The following is an 18636-nucleotide window of genomic DNA, read 5'->3' as shown; positions in this document are numbered from 1 at the left end:
AGCAGTCACAAAAAAAGTTAAGTTGTAGCCAAAAAATGGTAACAGTAACGAAGTCGAGCAGCTCAGCGTGCAGCCTGCAATGCAGAAGAACAAGACTGAGGTAGGCTGGGAGCCATGTGGGAGAGGACACATACAGGCACCTCCGCCACCTAGAGGACTGGAGGATGTTCCCAGGCAGCATGGCTAATTCAGCCTGCTTAGCTGCGGGAAAAAATTTGCTTTGCTATGCTATGGTAAAGGGAATGGTTATTTACACTATCAAATAGTAATAGGACTAGGGAACACTCCATGAAACTAAAAGGCAGCAGATTTAAAACAAAATTTAACAATTACTCATGTGATTCACCATTTTAGAAATTCTAAATTGTACTTACACAGGTCTCATGCCTCTCCAGACTTATGATGAAAACTTACGTTGATTCACCTTTATGCCACCGACTTACCATCAGAGAGATTCTGGGCAGCTTCTTTGTATTTTCTGTCTTGCAGAGCTTTAATACCTAGGCCAACGAGACCTGGACCACTTCTTGAATCCATCTCCACAAGCCTGCCATAACAGTGAACGGCATTCTCACTACAGCAGCCTACAATTAGGAAGCAGCAGAAGCTCAACCAATGTTTCACAAAACATAAAATCTTTATACATCAAAACATGTCATAAACAAGGTTATGGAGCAATGTTTTTTATATCATTTTTATAATAGTATTTATGTTAAATGCATGGGTTCAATTTCTTAATAAGCTTCCAGGAAGCATCACATATTTGCTTTTAGAATATTATGCACTGATCTACAGCAGTACATATCTGGCAAATTCAACGTGACTGATGTCACAGTCGGCAGCTTCCACAGTGGTCAATTATGTCCAAAAGGCATTCTGCCAGTTATAGTCAAGCCAATATAGCTACATTAGAAGTTAATGTAACCATTTTTTTTAATCAAATGACACTAACATTTGATGTAGTACATAACAGTTTTCCATTAGATAGAGAATTCCTGTTCACATTCATAATCAATAAGAAACCTAATAAGCAACAATTATGTATTTACTTTATTTTTAACTTATTTATAACCACCATTACAATAATAAAGCAAACATTGCACAAGATCAGGAAGAAAAACAAAAATATGACAATAATCCCCACCATCGAATGGCAAGCCTTGCCACCTTTCTAGGGAAATTCTGCTCAAAATATTTAAAATTCTGTATCTTTAAGTAATAACTTTTTTCTGTATTAATTTAAATGTAATTACTTAAAGACTGTCATATAAATTGTGTTATTTTGACCAATATAAAATGCGCAGAATTTTAAATTTGTGCAGATTTCCCTCAGGAGTAAAACAGGTTCTCAATCACACACATACACACATGCTGTCTCTCTCTCAGCTGGGCTACTGTCTCCCATAGTTTATCCCTAAAGATATTGTCTGGGAGACAGGGGAGGTCGGCAAGGGGAGGTCCCTGATTGCGCTCGCCCGCAGCCACGCCAAACGCCTGGCTGCGATATGTCAGCCAGAATCTCTGCATGAGCTATCAAACGCCTCATAAATGGTGCGCAGCAAGTGGCGTACACCTTCCTCCATCGCATGCAGCTGGGCTGGTAGGTTGTCATCTGGGTCATGGGGACAGATGTTGCTATTCTTCTTCAGGCCAACTCTGCAGAGACTTTACCTAACAGAGTCTCTTCTTCCCGCCACTGCAGTCCACTTCCTCTTCTGGGCCACAGGGGTGGGAAGAAGAGATTATCCTAGTGCCACTGACTCCAGCTCTCCCGTCGTGTTGAGTTTCATTTCACTGGAGCAAAAGGAGCAGCTGGGCCAGTGGGGGACTGGGAAGTGGGTGACATACTGGTGTGTCACGACATACTGGTTGAGAATCACTGGTATACCTTATTATATAAGATTTATAGCATTTCATAAAAACAAAGTTTTTCTCTACAGCTATTGTGTTATGCCCGGTGGTCGCAGACAGCTGCGACCACTCATGCTCACCTCTTTCTCTTCTGCACCATCAATTCTGGGAAGAATGGCGGCCTACGCCAACCTACCTGGCATTCCCGGGACGGCGTGGGCGATGCTGACCGCCATCTTGTTTCAAAAATCGCCTAAGCCGCGCGCGCATGGGCCACCTTTGTACACGTCATGGCGGGAACCTCGGGAGGCATCCCCTCAGGATAACGTCAACTCGCTGCTGTACTTAAGTCGACTGGCCCTGCGCTTCTTCCAGTTAGCAAGGAGTTCCCTCGTTGCTGAATCCACTCCATTCTTGGACTTCCTGTTCCAGACTTCTCACTTGGCGTCTGAATGCTCTGGGTACCTGGCTATCCGCTCCTCAGAGGGCCTTCCTGCCTTGGACTGCTACCTGTTCTGCTTCTAGGGACACTCTCCTGGAACTACCTCTTGTGAGTACTTACTATGGACTTCAATGATACCAAGCCTTACTGAGATTCTCTACAGTGTACCCCATGCCTCGGGTCACTACCATATCTTCCTCAGTAGGAGTCGCTCTGGTCTTCCCTGCGCTGCAGGTTATTGCCACACCATCTACAGGATCCACCACAGGTCCCTGTACCCAAGACTACTTCATCTTCACCACAGAATAGACATCCTCGGCATACCCCGCTCTGCGGGCCACTACCGGATCTTCACATCGGAGGTATCACCTTGGGTATATCCCTCTGCTCTGAACTGTACTTTTACTACAGCTCCTGCTCCATGGGCTTTACTTTTCCTTCCTTCATAATAAAGTCTCTACCTTACAGTTGTGTCCTATGCCACTGAAACCATGCCTACAGACGGAGAGGCTCACAGGGCTCCTCCCTGTGGGCTGAGACATCTCTCACCTCGGCCCGGGATTCACATTCTTACAAAAACATAACATGTTGACTCTAAGCATCTATTTCACTGAACCACATCAAAGTGCTAGATCCTGAAGCAGAAAGAACAAATTGCTCAGTAACTCTTTGGATTCACATGCAAACAAATCCAAGGTAATGTTTTGACACCATGTGGAGAACTTTTTCCATTTAAAACCATAGGCTCTTCTAGTTGATGTTTTTCTGGCAGACACTATTATCTTCAACCTCTTTGGGTAAGAACAATTTGGCAATCACTTAGTGCTCAACATCCAAACCATCAAGTTGAGTGAGGGAAGGTTCAGATGAAACAGACATACTTCTTGAGTTAAAAAGGATGAATCTGATCCAAGAAAGCATTTTCTGCACCTTTCTGGATTTCAGTGTAATTAGTTGAAAAGCTCACATTAGATTTGCATTCCAATCTAGCAGAAAATCATTCTGAGCATATCTGGTTTCACTTGGAAAAAGGGAGCAAAAGTTGTCCAGTTTTCTGTTTTGTTCTGATGCAAACAAGTTCCCACAGTCTAAATAGTCTGTCTGCTGTTGACTGCTGAAAAGACCAGGTGGTCAAAAATTCTGCTGAGATGATCTGCCAACATGTTGGAGATCCTGGAAGGTAGGTCTCTTGCAGGACAGATTGATGTCTGCATGTCCATTCCTATATCTTTATTGCTTCTGGCAAAGAGTCCATGACCCTGTGACCCTCCTTGCTTGCTCACATAGAACATGGCTACTTGGTTATCTGTTTCAATGAGAACATTCTTCCCTTAGAGTGAAAGTTGTTCAAGCATATTTGATCACTCTCAATTCTAGAAAGTTAATTTGAAATTGTCTATGAATGAACAAGTCCCTTGAGTTTGAAAGGGGTTGTATGGGCCCCTAAACCTTGGTGGAGATATTCACTGCTAATGTTACTTTGTGAGGAAGTAAACAGAATGATGCTCCTTCTTGAAGGATGAAGGAGTCTAGCCACCAGCATAGCTCCTGCTTTATTTTCTTGTGAAATCTGCACTTTGGTTGTCAGCAGATGAGTTACCTGGTCCCACTGGGAACGAAGACACACTGCAGGAGTCATATGTGAAGGCGGGTTAGTGAATCTACGTGAATTGCAGTCACCATGTAGCCCAGAACAACCAGCACCTCCCTTGTATAGAGATTGTGTTAGCAAACAAAACAAGGATATATGCGAATACACTCCTGTACCCTAATTCCTGGGGCACAGGAAATAAGACTTTTCAACATTCTCATTTGCAATTCTTGCAGAATATTGTGTATTGGGATGGCTGCTGGCTCTGCCAGTGTTTCCGGAATTTGGAAGAGCCCCAAGACATGTATGCAAGGAACTTTGTCCTTAGGCACATTGATCCAAGCGCTTTTACCAACTTGTTCAAAAACGTGGAGTAGAAAAGGTCTTCTGGTGGAGACGAGTATTCTGGAGGCTCTGGGGGAATATTTGGAAGGGATCCATGTCAATCCTGCTTCAGAGCCTAGAGGTTGGGGGAACATTAATCCAGGACCCCAGTGATGAAGAAGGTGACTGAGGAGGAATCCTTGGTCGCTTTGGAGGAATATACTCCTGTGTACACTCTCCGACTAGCTGGACTCCACTATAAAATGAATGTTATGGGCTAGAATCACCTCACGTGTTCTGATGGAATATCTGGGCAAACTGGGGATACTAGAACTTCTTCTTGAGAGAGTAAATCTAATACCCTGGAAAGGGAGAGGTAGGAAGGCACCGTCCTTTATCCTTAGCCACTAAAGAGGTAAAGAAATTCTTCATCAGCTTCACTACTTGGTCGAGGGGGTTGATGTGCCCTGTCCTGATGTGGATAGTTGAACAATCTCTTATGATACTAGAATGGAATCCTGCACATTTTCTGGGCTCTGCTAAATTTGAATTGGGAGCTGATTAGATATGACAGTTACCAGAGAACAAATGGGATCTGATTCGCCAGACATAGCCCTTGTTCCATTAATTTTGTTGGTAGGAGAGCTCTGGTAATTGGTGTGAGTAGGGGTATGATATCCCCTTCTGCATCTGTCAAAATTCTTGGCAAGCCAGCATACAGCTGCACTGGAAGCAGCACTATGCAATGATGAAGCAGCCTGCTCCAATGGCAAGGGTTCTGAGGCTAAATGAATTTCTTGTTGTGGGACCTGATGCATCGTGTATTAATGGCGCTAATGCAGAGGCTCCTTTTCAGCACCGGCTAAAAAGACGGCTCTGTGGAGTGGCACCTCTTTCTTTGATGCAGTCCCCTGATGTTTACGTTTACTCGAGCCTAAGGATTTGGCCCGTTCCACCAAAAGGAAAATTAGTTTTTACCTGTTAATTTTCGTTCCTTAGTACCACAGATCAGTCCAGACCGTGGGTTGAGCCTCCTGCCCAGCAGATGGAGACAGACCAAAACTGAAAGGGTATCCTATATCAGACAGAGCCTACCCTGCAGCCCTTCAGTATTGTCAAGGGAGATAAGAACAAAGATAACCAAGAAGAAGATCAAGCAAGTAACCAAAAAACTCAAGTGAGTAACCAACTAACCAATTAATACCTTAAATTAATTCAGTAGGAGAACGCTCTTGCATATCCTTGATTAAACAGAGATGCTTCCGGTGTCCTTAAGATAATGATAGGTATCCTTCATCCAGAGACCTGCAGAAAAAAAGCTTCGAGTGGACGGCAGAAAAGAAAAAACAGGGAAGGGCGTCTGGACTGACTCGTAGTACTACAGGAACGAAAATTAACAGGTAAGAACTAATTTTCCTTTCCCTGTATATACCCGGATCAGTCCAGACCGTGGGATGTACCAAAGCTTCCCTAAAATGGGTGGGACTGAGACAGACCCGCTCGAAGCACCTGCCGACCAAAAGAACCAAAGACCGGTGCTTGCACATCAAGACGGTAATGGCGAGAAAAAGTATGCAGGGATTTCCATGTAGCGGCCCTGCATATTTCCTGCGGAGAGACCGATTGACTCTCTGCCCACGAAGTAGCCTGAGAACACAAAGAATGAACTCTTAGGCCCTCCGGAACTGCCCGACCTTGGCATATATAGGCCGTCAAAATCGCCTCCTTCAACCTCCGGGCAATAGCAGTCTTAGAAACCTGTTTGCCCTATTTGGACCGCTCCAAAGAACAAAAAGATGATCGTAGACCCAAAACTCATTGGTGACCTGGAGGTAGCGCAGTAACATGCGTTTCACATCAAGCCGGCGAAGAGCGTCCCCAACTGGACTTGCGATGTCCTTCGGAGAGAACGCGGGAAGCTCCACAGACTGGTTGTCATGAAAAGAAGAAACAACCTTTGGTAAGAAGGAAGGAACAGTTTTGAAAGAAACCCCCGAATCAGAAAACCTCAGAAAGGACTCCTGACAGGACAACGCTTGGATCTCAGATACCCGTCGAGCAGAACAAATAGACACCAGGAAGACTGTCTTAAGCATAAGATCCCTGAGAGTAGCCCGACAGAGGTTTGAATGGAGCCAAACAGAGAGCCCGAAGGACCAAATTGAGACTCCAGTATGGACAGGTGGACCGGATAGGCGGTCTCAAATGCTTGGCACCTCTCAGGAACCGAACAACGTCCGGGTGAGACGCCACATCGTGACCTTCCACTCGACCTAAGAGAGAGCCGAGAGCGGACACTTGGATGCGCAACAAGCTAAAGGAAAGCCCCTTGGAAAGACCCTTCTGAAGGAAAAAAAGAACCATCAAGACCGGGGCCGAGCGCGCCGAAACACCCGATTCAGTGCAGACATTCTCAAAAACTTTCCAGATGCGTACATAAGCCAAAGAAGTAGATGGCTTATGAGCCCGAAGAAGGGTAGAGAACTTCCTCCTTATATCCTGTCTCAGTCTTCTCTGTTCAAAAGCCAGGCCGCTAGACAGAAGCGATCCGCCTGGTCGAAAAATATGGGACCCTGCCGTAGCAGGCACGGGAGATGACAGAGACAAAGAGGCCCGTCCTTCGCCAGATTTACCAGATCCACGAACCACGGCCTGCGGGGCCATTCGGGAGCCTCTAGGATGACCGGCCCTTTGTGAAGTTCTATTCTTCGGAGAACTTTGCCCACGAGAGGCCAGGGAGGAAACACGTAGAGGACGACGTCATGGGGCCATGGGAGAGCCAGAGCATCCACTTCCTCTGAACAGTGCTCCCTCCATTGGCTGAAGAACCTGCTGGCTTTGGCATTGCCCAAGGTTGCCATGAGGACCAGGTGAGGGGGACCCCACCTGTTGATGATCAGATCCATCGCTCCGTCCGAGGGCTCCCACTCGCCCGGATCGAGACGCTGAATGCTCAGGAAATCGGCTTGCACATTCTCCTTGCCCGCTATGTGGGAGGCTGCTAGACTCTCCAGATGACACTCTGCCCAGGCAAGGAGCTGGCTGGCTTCCAGGGCCACCAGGCAACTCCGGGTGGCCCCTTGCCGACTGATATAAGCTACCGTAGTGGAGTGTCGGAAAGGACTCTTACTGCCCTGCCGTGGAATAGAGGGAGAAAAACCTGGAGTCAGACGGACCACCCAGGCCTCTAGGCGATTGATGTGCCAGCGGGACTGGACTGGTAACCAGTAACCCTGCGTGGTCTGTGACTGGCAGACCACTCCCCAGCCGGAGAGACTGGCATCCGTCATCACTATAATCCACTGAGGAGTCCGAAAGTGGAAGAATCGTCTGAAACTGTTCCAACACCGGCTGCCAACGGGATAGCAAAGCTCTCTGTAATGGTTGCATATGTGCAAAAGCCCAAGGAACCAGGTCGATGGTGGAAGCCATGGTCTCCAGGACCTGAAGGTAGTCCCACGCCGTAGGCAGCGGGAGCGAGAGCAGGTTGCACGCTTGATCCATAAGCTTGGACGCCCAAGCATGTGGCAGGAACACCCTGCCGACCCGGGTATCGAAACATGCCCCCAGAAATTCCAACACCTGGGACGGCTGTAAATTGCATTTGGGGAAATTGACTATCCACCCGAGAGAGGTAAGGAGAGCAAGGACCCAGTCGACTGCCTGTCAGAGAACCTCCGACTTGGCCTGCACGAGCCAGTCGTCCAGGAAAGGATGGACCAGGACACCTTCTCGCCGGAGGGCGGCCGCCACCACCACCATGACTTTGGTGAAAGTGCACGGCGCGGTGGCTAGACCAAATGGCAGCGCCCGGAACTGAAAATGCTGGTCTAGGATGTGGAAGCGAAGATACCTGTGATGCTCGTGACGAATCGGGATGTGTAAGTAAGCCTCCGTCAGGTCGAGAGAGGCAAGATATTCGCCAGAGTGAACAGCCGCTATGACCGCCCTCAGGGTCTCCATCCGAAAATGAGGTATCTTGAGGGCCCAGTTGACTCTCTTGAGGTCAAAAATTGGACAGAAGGAACTGTCCTTTTTTGGCACTACGAAGTAGATGGAATACTGGCCGGCGCCAAGTTCGTCTGTCGGGACTGGGACAATAGCCCCCAGTCCCTGGAGAGAGTTTGATCCACGGCAGCCCGCTTCAGAGGTCCGCAAGGAGAGACTACGTGCAGATCCGGCAGATCTTGAGCAAACTCTAAAGCGTAACCGTTTCTTATAATCTCGAGGACCCACTGGTCTGACGTAATTTTGGCCCATTCCTCGTAAAACAGGGAGAAACGACCACAGAGGTTGGGAACGGAGGAATGGGCTGGCTGAATCTCATTGGGGAGCCAGCTTGGGCATGGAGCGCTGAGGAGCCCCATCTCGGAAGGACCAGCGACCTCGAAAGGACTGAGACCAAGATTGAGATCTGGAGGGATAACCTCTAGCAGAGGCACCTCGCGCCTGCACATTATATCTACGCTGGAACCTGAAGTGGCAACGAGAGGGAACAAAGGCTCTTGACTGTTTCGGACGGTCCTCAGGTAGCTTATGTACCTTGCTCTCACCCAAGGAATTAATAAGCTGCTCAAGGTCCTCGCGGAAGAGCAACTTACCTTTAAAAGGCAGAGTGCCCAACCGAGACTTGGATGATGGGTCTGCCGACCAAGTATGTAACCAGAGGAGTCGTCTGGCCGAGACCGCCGAAGCCATCACCTTTGCCTGGACTCTGAGATCGTACAGGGCATCCACCCCATATGCAATGGCGCCTTCCAAACATTCAGCCTGCTCCGCCTCTGCAGACAGGAGATCCTGGGTGCCGAGTAATAGTTGGACCCACCTAAAGCTTGCCCGCTGCATGAGACTGCTGCAGATCGTCGCCCGAACTGCCAGGGCCAGAACTTCGAAGATACGTTTAAGATGGAATTCAAGCTTGCGATCCTGCACATCCTTCAGGCCGTGGCTCTCACCGCTGGAATAGTGGTATGCTTGGTAACAGCGGAGATTGAAGAATCCACCGTAGGAATTTTCAGCATGTCCAGGCAGTCCTCAGGGAGAGGATAGAGCTTGTCCATAGCTCTCCCTATGTGAAGCCCCGCTTCAGGAGCTTCCCATTCCCGGAGGAGCAGCAACTTGTGCATAGGAAGCAAGGAAAAAGCGCAGGCTGGAGCCCTAAGTCCCGCCAGGAATGGATACATATGTGCAGGCAGCGGGGCCGTAAGAGAATCCGCTGGGGACCCCTCGATCCCTAACTCCTGAAGAACAAAAGGGAATGAGGGGCTCCAGTTCTTCCCTTTGAAATAACGTAGCACCTGAGGGTCATCCCCTTCCTGGGGTGGGGGAGGGCCCCCCGGCACCACCTGCACCCAGACAGGCCTCTGCGGATCCGGAGCCATGGGGGCGAGCAGAGGGGGCATCCGCGGAATCTTGGCCGGGAGAGGACCTGAGGAAGGGTCCGCCTCCTCCTGCAAGCTGGCCAGGTAAGATTTGTGCATTAAAAGCACAAACTCAGAAGAAAAATGTGGCCTGGACTTGCAGGAGGGGAGGGGGGCAGGGACCACATCCTGGGGCCGCACGGGACTTAAATCGGGGGGGGGGGGGGGTGTGAAACTGCCAAAACTGAGTTCTCACCCTCCTGCAGCCCAAAATCAGGGGCTGCCGAAACTCCCAAGATAGCCACATTTCCCACGGTTTGCCGACCCGGGAACGGCCTAGCCATGCGGTGGGAGGATCGACCATGGGTTAGATTTTTTGTCGCTGCCGGGGAGGGGCCCTCCCTACCCGGCAGACATCCGGAGCAAAGTCCCTCGCGCGACAAGGGCTCACCACACGCGAGGCAGCAATGCGAACGCGGCATACTCTGAGGGGAGAAGCCACGAGCGGGAAGAAATCAGCTGGACTGTGCTGCCGGGAGGAGCGGAGGCAGCGGATTGAACCCTGCTCGCTCCTCAGCTAAAAAAAACCTCAGCTGCTGGCAAAAAGACAGAAAAAGTCCAGACTTTAAAAGTTAACTCTTTTTTTTTTTTTTTTTACTTCACATAGGGAATAGCACATCCCTAAAAGGCACTGCAGGGGAAAGAGATGTCCCGGAACCAAAGCAGCCAGGTAGGGTGGAGAGTGACTGGACCACCAGTTTCACCCCACCATAGGATCACCGGGAAAAGGGGCCTAGGCTACGGAACGCAAGGGGCAAGCCCTCCTAGGCCCCGCAAGAGCGAGGAGACAGCGCTGTCTCCTGTGAAGAAAAAACACAAAGACATCTTTTTTTTTTTTTAAACTGAGACAAAGTAAAAAATACTTGCTTGATCCTGCTTAAAGAAAGGAAGATAATCCGCAGATTAAGGGCTAACTAGTAATAATCAGGGAACCACAGGGTGAGCTCTCGCATCTGCTGGAGACAGACAAATACTGAAGGGCTGCAGGGTAGGCTCTGTCCTAATATAGAATACCCTTTCAGTTTTGGTCTGTCTCCATCTGCTGGACAGGAGGCTCAACCCATGGTCTGGACTGATCCAGGTACGTACAGGGAAAGGAGAGAAATTTTGGAAGAGCTCCTGCTCAGCTCCATTTACAGGTAGGCAGATAAGGCTGCACTTCAGGAAGAAGACCGACTGCAGTTTCTACGAGACTTACTCAGTTCCTCCATTTTCCAGGGAAAGCTGGGACATCCGGCCACAATCTTAGTAACTGACATGGTCGTGGTTCGGTCCTAAGCAATAGTAGCAAAGGTCGTGTCCATCTGTGATGGACAATTTTTTTTTTAAACCACAAATACAGTCCTGAAAGCCGCTCATGGTGGCCTTCTGAAGAAAAAAAAATTTTTTTTAAGTAGCTCTGTCAAGTGTTTGAGTTCTGCTGAGGAAGTGAGGCAAATTTAAGAGAAAAATATGAAAAATTTACAGAAAAATTAGAGATCGTTGTACACAACTATGCTGGTGCTCAGATGAATAAATAATCAAGGGAGCTCGTGAGGCAATGCCCACACAGAAATTTCTGCACATGCTCTGTAAAGAAAAAGCTTCACTAGCTGAGAGTAAGGAATCTGTTCAGTGCTGCCGGATGACATCATCCACATACCATGGCTAATTCAGCCCTGCTTGTCAATGGAGAAATCATAATTAAAACACAGAACACACAACAAAAATAATTACAACTAAAAAAAAAGTCCAACCACATATGCAATATAAATACTGCAAATGCACAAACCCTCCTACTCACAGTAAATCTACTCAAAAGAAACCCAAAAAAGAAAAATTAGAAAAAGAACCCTTATACACCAATATACCATTTATTACAGTTTATAAATTAGGCACACTACAGTGACTGAATCAACAAGCTCTTTTGACTACAGTACTGAATACTAGTTTGGAGAAGCTCCATGGTGTTGCAAACTGCTCAGTAATACTAGTACTAGAAGTCAGACCAACAAAACAACATAGTATCTGGCCTAGGCAGTCTTATGTTTCTGAGTCATCAGGGAGCTTTCTGAAGAAAATGGTAGTTTGAGGACTCCTAGAATGTCCCAGATTTCCATTCCCTTTCAGACATGCTGTGGAGCAGCAGGGTAAAGAACTCTACTGCTCTCTGATATTCCCTTCAGTTAAAACCAGCTATTGAAGTAACACTAAGAGTAATGTCATCTATAAAAAAAATTACTTCATGGTTTGTTTTTTTTAGCAGTCAGTTGCAAAGTGTTAAAACATATATGGCTCAGTCTTTAAACTTTTCTGTAAGAGACCCATTTTCATCTTATAGCATAATCGAAGAACATACCACAAAATGAAATGAAGTTAAAAATCAAAATGAAGATAAATTGCTTTCTAGGATTTAAATCTCCTCCTGCCTTACTCTGGTTGATGGATTGCAATGGACTTACAGTATTTCATGACTGCCTATTAGTTTCTTATGTTTCATTCTTCCACACAGTGGCAACCCTAAAAAGCAATGGTATGATTGCATCTGACCTTCAAGAAGGTTCGGGTGACCTGCATGGAGGGACCATAGATAAAACCCAAACTTTAATGAACATGGGGAGGCAAACATTTATTTTTACCTGCAGCTTCTCTAAACCTTGGTGTAGGAATTATGATGAAACTTGGTAATAGATATTTAAGGGATCCTGGGTGTTGGATTACATATTAGTCTTGTAAGAATCAACGTTGAAAATGACAAGATCTGAAATGGCTTAGATGGTGAAAGCTAGCACTGTAGCAGATTTTGGGCATACATGAAAGATTATGGAACGCAGAGGTAGGAAAAGGATTGAGCTGTCAGGAAAAAGACATGGGGGAGGAGAGAATGTATGTTAGATTAGGATTGCTAACTGGCTCGAGATTCACCCAATGGGTTTGATCCAGTCCTTGATTTACCTCACTGCATGCAGGGACTTTTAGTTCTGACTTCCCTATTCAGTCCCTAAGAAAGGTAAGACAAATCCCTGCATGCAATGGGGTAAAACCTGTGATCGGATCAACCTTTTCAGGCGAATCTGGCGTAAGATGGCAACCCTATGTTATAAATTCCCTAGCTGTGTAGGGAACCTATGTGCATTTACCCAAGGTGGAAGAAGTTCAACTGGAAAGAGTAAATGACTCATTTTGGTCTTTATCTGCTATCATTTACCATGTTACTACTGGAAGCCTCTTAATGCAGATGCATGCAGTTTTAGCCAGTTTTAACACAAGGAACTGCAGAACAAAACATGTGGTGAATAATTTCCACTTTAACTTTAGATCTGAATGTTCTATCCAATCTTGTTTAATGAATTCACACAAAGGCATCAATGCAATAATCTGTGTGAGGCATTTTAATATTGCTCTCAAACATATTAGAAATATTACAACAGCAAGCTGTCCTCATGAATGCAAACTACTTGTTTTCATTCAGCTTCATAAGCATCAAGGTTTTAAGAATAAATCATCAAGTTTTAGCATGGCAAAGGAAATCAAAAGCACTTATTCCTGGAGAATTACAAGACATTAATTACTGGCTACAAATCGCTCGAACAGCTGTGCTGGAACATCAAAAAACACAGCCATAAAGATTTGAGTGTTAAACAGCACACTCATATTAGATACACTAAAAAGGATCCATAGTGAGGCAACAAGAACAGAAGTACAACTATCAGGCCAGTCAGCCAGGGAACCTGGAGTATCAAACAGGCTGATACACTCAAAGCAAGAATTATACTAGTTGTGGGCATCTCTAGTCCTTGAATGCTGCAAAAGCAGGTTGGGTTTTCAGGATATCTACAAGGAATAAGAGCGAGATGCAATGGAGGAAGTACATGTAGGCCTGGTACCACCGGGTGTGCAAAACCGTGCAATTGCACAGGGCAGCACATCCGGTGGGGCAGTGTCAGGAGCAGAGAGGCCCAAGGTGCTGCTGCTGCTAGTGGATCCGATCCCAGCGGAAGAAGCAGGAGGCCCAACAGAAGAGGAAGCTTGTCCAGCAGCTCCTCATGTACTAGCCCCACAGTAAACACTCGCAGTGCTAGCACTTTCTGTATTCTCATCTCGTGATGCACGAGATGAGAATACAGGAAATACTAGCACCGTGAGTATTGAATTACCCCAAGGCCAACACATGAAGAAGAGCTGCAGAACAGCTACTCTCCACAAAGAAGGTGGTACAGGCTGGAAGCAGCAGTGCAGGAGGAATGACCCATACACCCTGACTGCCTGGGATGGGTTGGTGTGCGTGTGTGAATGGGAACCTGCCTGAGATGGGTTGGTGTGCGTGTTTGTGTACATGCATGCATGGGAGCCTTACTGAGATGGGCAAGGGTTATTTGTGTGAGAATGGGAGCCTGCCTGGGATTTGGGTGGATGTTAGTGTGTGAGAGAGAATGGGGGCTGCAGGTGGATTCTAACCTGCCAGCAGCTGAAATGAAGGTGAGGGCCTGGGGCTGCTGGTAGATCCCAACCAAAGAGGAACTGGAAATACCTGCGGGTTTGTCTGAGAGGGAGCATCTGTGTTTGAGTGCCTGTTTCTATAAGAAAGAGAGAAAGTCTGTGCATCCCATTCCCACTAATCCACGACAATCTCAGGGTGACTGGAAATCAAAAGTTCCCAGGTATAGAAAGCGTGACTTTTTAAAATCCCTTTTAGTTTCATTTTTCAGGTGTTATTTGGTGCGTCTGCTGTTTTGAAATATTTTATTGGTGTTTGGGACACCCGTCGACCAAGGGCATCTAGGGCTCTTTGGTCTTTTCCCAAAGGGGCAGAGGAATGAGGGCAGGTCCTCTTGGCCTTCTTCTGGGCTAGCTCTACAACCACTGACTTGTGGGGCAACTGGATTTTTTGGAAACCTAGTACCTGTTGCACTAGGTAAGTGGCATCAGTCTTTTTATTGACCAGAGGCACAGTACCCGGATGTTCCCAGAGACTGTGCAGGTGGTTGAGAAGAACCTCATGGACTGGGACAGCCATGACCTCTTTTGGAGCATCCACATAGTGAAGGACCTCCAACATTTTGTGGCGGGCGTCTTCCTCTGTTGCAAGTTGGAAGGGTATTGTGTCCACCATCTCCCTGACAAAGCTAGCAAAGGAGAGGTCCTCCGGGTGTGAGCGCCGTCTCTTCCCGGGGAGAAGGCTTTGAAAGAAGTTCCTCAGAGGCCTCCAAGGAATGTTCAGAGGAGGCGTCCCCCCCATGTGTCATAGAGGGCCTCTTCCTCACCAGGGAGGTGCCGGCACAGAGGGCACAGATGGTGGTGCCGGCACAGAGGGCACCAGGACCTTGGAGGGAAGCCAGAGTACCGGGAGACCCAACAGTCCGGGTATGGGATCCGGCATTGGTGGTCCCGTCCATGGCGATGGGCCGGGAGCAGCATCCTCCTCCTCCGAGGAGCCCGGGTTTGAGATGGAGAACGGAGAAGGTATCGGTGGTTGGCTGGGCACCGAAGGCCCCACTGGTACGGGCTGCATCGGCAGAGCAGCGACCAGGACGTCCAGTCTATCCAGAAGGGGTGCTAACATGGATGACGCTAGTTCCGATGCCGGTATGGGGGCTTGCGTCTGTGGAGACTGAAAGACCTGAAGGGCGTTAAGCACTGCTTGTTGGACCATGTGGTCCAACTCCTCTTGTAACGAGGGTGCCGAGAGAACCGACCCTGGAGGAGGAGGCAGGCTAGGTGTCACCGTAGCATCCACGGGGGTCCATGGAGGCTCGGTGCCCGTCACCGTTACCGGTGGGGAACGCCTTGGGCTCCTGGGTCCAGAGGAGGATGGGGGCTCCTCTCCCTGGGGCCACTTCGGAGGAGGCTCAATAGAAGCCGATGCCACTCTGGTGTCTGTGTCGATGCTTCCCACTGTGCTCGGCTCGACCCAGTCCTTCTCCAGCGCCGAGGACGTAGATGCCGAAGCCTTGGAATGGGTCGATGCCAACGAAGGTTGGTCTCCTGCTTCTTGGTACTCCTGGCGGGGCTTCGACGGAGAGGATCTCGAGTCAGCTGGACCCCTTCGACCCGGTGCACTCGGCACCGGAGTCAATGGAGCAGATTGCTTGGGCCCAAACAAGTGCTCCATCTTCTCCAGGCGGGTGGGCCGGCCTTTAGGGGTCATCTGGGCTCAGCTTGGACATCGACAGACACCATGGGAAGGCCTGAGGCATAGGACACAGATGTCGTGCAGGTCCACTTTGGACATAGTCCACGGGCATTCAGGGCACTTCCAAAAACAGGTCGCCATGGTAAAAAGAGGCAGCGTGCAGTCAGTGACCGTCTGTCACCGTGAGGTGAATGACCGGGGACCGACCGCAAAAGTGCAAAATGAACTCACCGAACGTCGGAGGAGTCTATGCTCAATGGAGGAGTCGATGCGCAATGGGGGACCCCGAAATGGGGTAGAATTTGAAGATAAACTTCAAAAATTTCCCTGAGGAATAAAAACAGAGCTCTAAGAACTGCAAGGCCACATGGTCCCGTACCCAGTGTGGCCACAGGGTTAGCGGCATACTGGGCATGCTCAGTGTGCCAGTTAAAGTTCTAGAAACTTTGACAAAAGTATTCCGTGCAGAAAGTACTGGTTAATGAGTTACCGCACACAGATTAAATGTATTTATTTATTTGCTTGCTTTTTTATACAGACATTCAGCCATGGGTATCACATCGGTTTACATGGGAACTTGTGTGATAATATGACAACGGGCCATATTATTTTTACATTGTAACATTATTAATTTAACAGTATAGTCTCTAAATTGTAATATTTTAAACGAGGTAATAATAGAAATAATCTACTAGATAAATGAAACTTGACTGACTTGCCGCAAATGCGTAGTAGATAGCAACTCTACCGCGCATGCGCGGGCAGCACGTCGGTCAGAGCTTGCCTGTAACAAAAATGGCGCGGCGAGGAGCAGGAGCAGTAGCGGCGGCGGCGCGCGCAAGGGAGGGACCTCCCCCGGAGATCTTCCATCTGTGCCATCCGAAGGGGTTGTGAATGAGCTGAGGGAGGAGGGAGTGACTAAGGGGAGAGGGGGAGGGAAGAGAGAGTGAGAGAGTGACTGAAGGGAGGGAGGAGAGAGTGACTAAGGGGAGGGAGGAGAGAGTGACTGAGGGGAGGGAGGAGAGAGTGACTGAGGGGAGGGAGACTAAAGGGTAAGGGAGAATGAGGGGTAAAGAAATGAACTAAAAAATATGTTAATGTAGCTCGTTGTTACGGGCTTAATGGCTAGTATTACAATATAAAGTTAACAGTGTTTTCTCAAACATTGTAAATATATACAGTAATTTAACAGTATAGTCTCTATATTGTAATTTATAAATGAGGTAATAACTTTATATTGTAATATTATTCCTAAAAAAAAAGTGCTCTGCTCTATCAGCTGGGAGTGTGATAAAACCCAATGCTCTGGAGTGTAGCAGAAAGACTAGTAATATCAGGACAAACCAGACAGACTTAACAAGTACTAAGGTAAAGGAAAGGAAAAAAGGATAAGACAAAAATGAGCAAAACCATAACAATTATATTTTGGATCATAGGAGACAACTCACCTGACTGAATGAAGTGTAAGCTAAGTACTTCTAAAGGAAAACACACAGTAGGGTAGAGAATCATCATCTCCTCACATGCTTTCTTCAATCTAGCGTCCTCATGAGGAAACTAATCAAAAGCAAAAGTGTCATGAATTCCAACTAAACTACAAAGTACAAAACAGTTTTCCATGGAGACCAATATTTTTATCATCACAAATTATGTTTACACAAAAATGGCAGGTCAAGCTAATCCTACCTGTGACAAACAATGAATGAAGCCTTTGTACAGTTTTTCGTGCTCCTCACTGGGAATCTTAGCTACAGAAATGAGAGCATTCTCAAATGCTGTCAGAAGCTGAAATTGGAGAAAAATCACAAATGCTCACGGTATTGCTCAAAGCTTTAAATTAAAATGCAAACAAACACAACATAAGTGAAACAAGTGTGCTAGAACAGGACACTGAAGAAAATGTCTTCTGCATCAACAAATCTACTAGTCATAGACTAAAGCAGTAGGACAGTCGCAGAATAAACCACACATTTACATTAGACCCATGAAGCCCAATACATATTACCATATTGGTTAAAATATAAGACAACCCCTCTTATATTCAGGCCAATACACTATGAACCACAGTAGAGTGCAGCACCAAGGAAGCCTCCTCTTCCACCAAGCCTAGCATGAAACCACTTCCTCCTCCACTGCCAGAACTTGCCACTTCCTGCCACACTGGATCATGGCCATAGTCACTGCTTCCTCCCCCACACAATACACAGCTGCCTTCACTCTCACCTAGCTACTATCTTCTCTCTATTGGGATAGGCAGCAAATAGACAGGGTAGGTGTTTGGTCTTATCTTCAGGTCAAAAGAGTAGTGCAAAGGACACTATGGTCTAGGTCCAATTAGATTAATCAATTCTTTTTCTGGTACATCAATAGGGTTTCTATGGATGTGCATTGCTACAATTAATTTTAGTAGGACCTTTTCTAACAAGATCCCTGTAAAAGTCTATTTATAATAATTCCATTCCTTGCTTCAGTATGTACACTTTTTATGTAGCACTGAGAAATAAAGGAAAAACTGGATCTTACCTGCTAATTTTCTTTCCTGGAATACCACAGATCAGTCCAGATGCATGGGTTTTTCATTCCTACCAGCAGATGGAGGCAAACAAAAGCTTCACTGACACTGCTACTTAAGTGTGCAATCTGCAGTCCCTCAGTATTGAACTGAACCAAAGCCAAGATGAGATTAAATCAAACCTAACTTCACCCCACCCCCTAACTGAGCAGGGGAAAGGTAGAGCCCCTAACCTGGAGCTCTTACATCAACTACATGAACTGAAACTTCCAAACCACAAACGATAAAAAAAAACTCTACACTATTTGCACACAGACAAGAAATCGGTCTTTCCAGCATGTCTTTCCAGCAGGAAAGAACCAATTTTCCTTTTCTGTTTATATC

The 18636-nt window shown here is 47.1% G+C and overlaps 1 protein-coding gene across 2 annotated transcripts in view; it reads right to left on the bottom strand.

The window, feature by feature from the left end:
* TTC37 (tetratricopeptide repeat domain 37) overlaps positions 1–18636 on the bottom strand; it is a 539154-nt gene that overhangs the window by 443520 nt on the left and 76998 nt on the right. For both annotated transcript variants that reach the window (XM_029573103.1, XM_029573110.1), the window contains exons 7-9: positions 17427–17525; positions 17189–17297; positions 444–584 (exon numbers count right to left, since the gene is read on the bottom strand). In XM_029573103.1, the coding sequence (XP_029428963.1) occupies positions 444–584; positions 17189–17297; positions 17427–17525 (349 nt within the window). The remainder of the gene's footprint in view (positions 1–443; positions 585–17188; positions 17298–17426; positions 17526–18636) is intronic.

Source organism: Rhinatrema bivittatum, chromosome 1 (genome assembly GCF_901001135.1).
Source record: "Rhinatrema bivittatum chromosome 1, aRhiBiv1.1, whole genome shotgun sequence".
Taxonomy (NCBI): domain Eukaryota; kingdom Metazoa; phylum Chordata; class Amphibia; order Gymnophiona; family Rhinatrematidae; genus Rhinatrema; species Rhinatrema bivittatum.
This window is presented reverse-complemented; position numbering and strand designations above follow the sequence as displayed.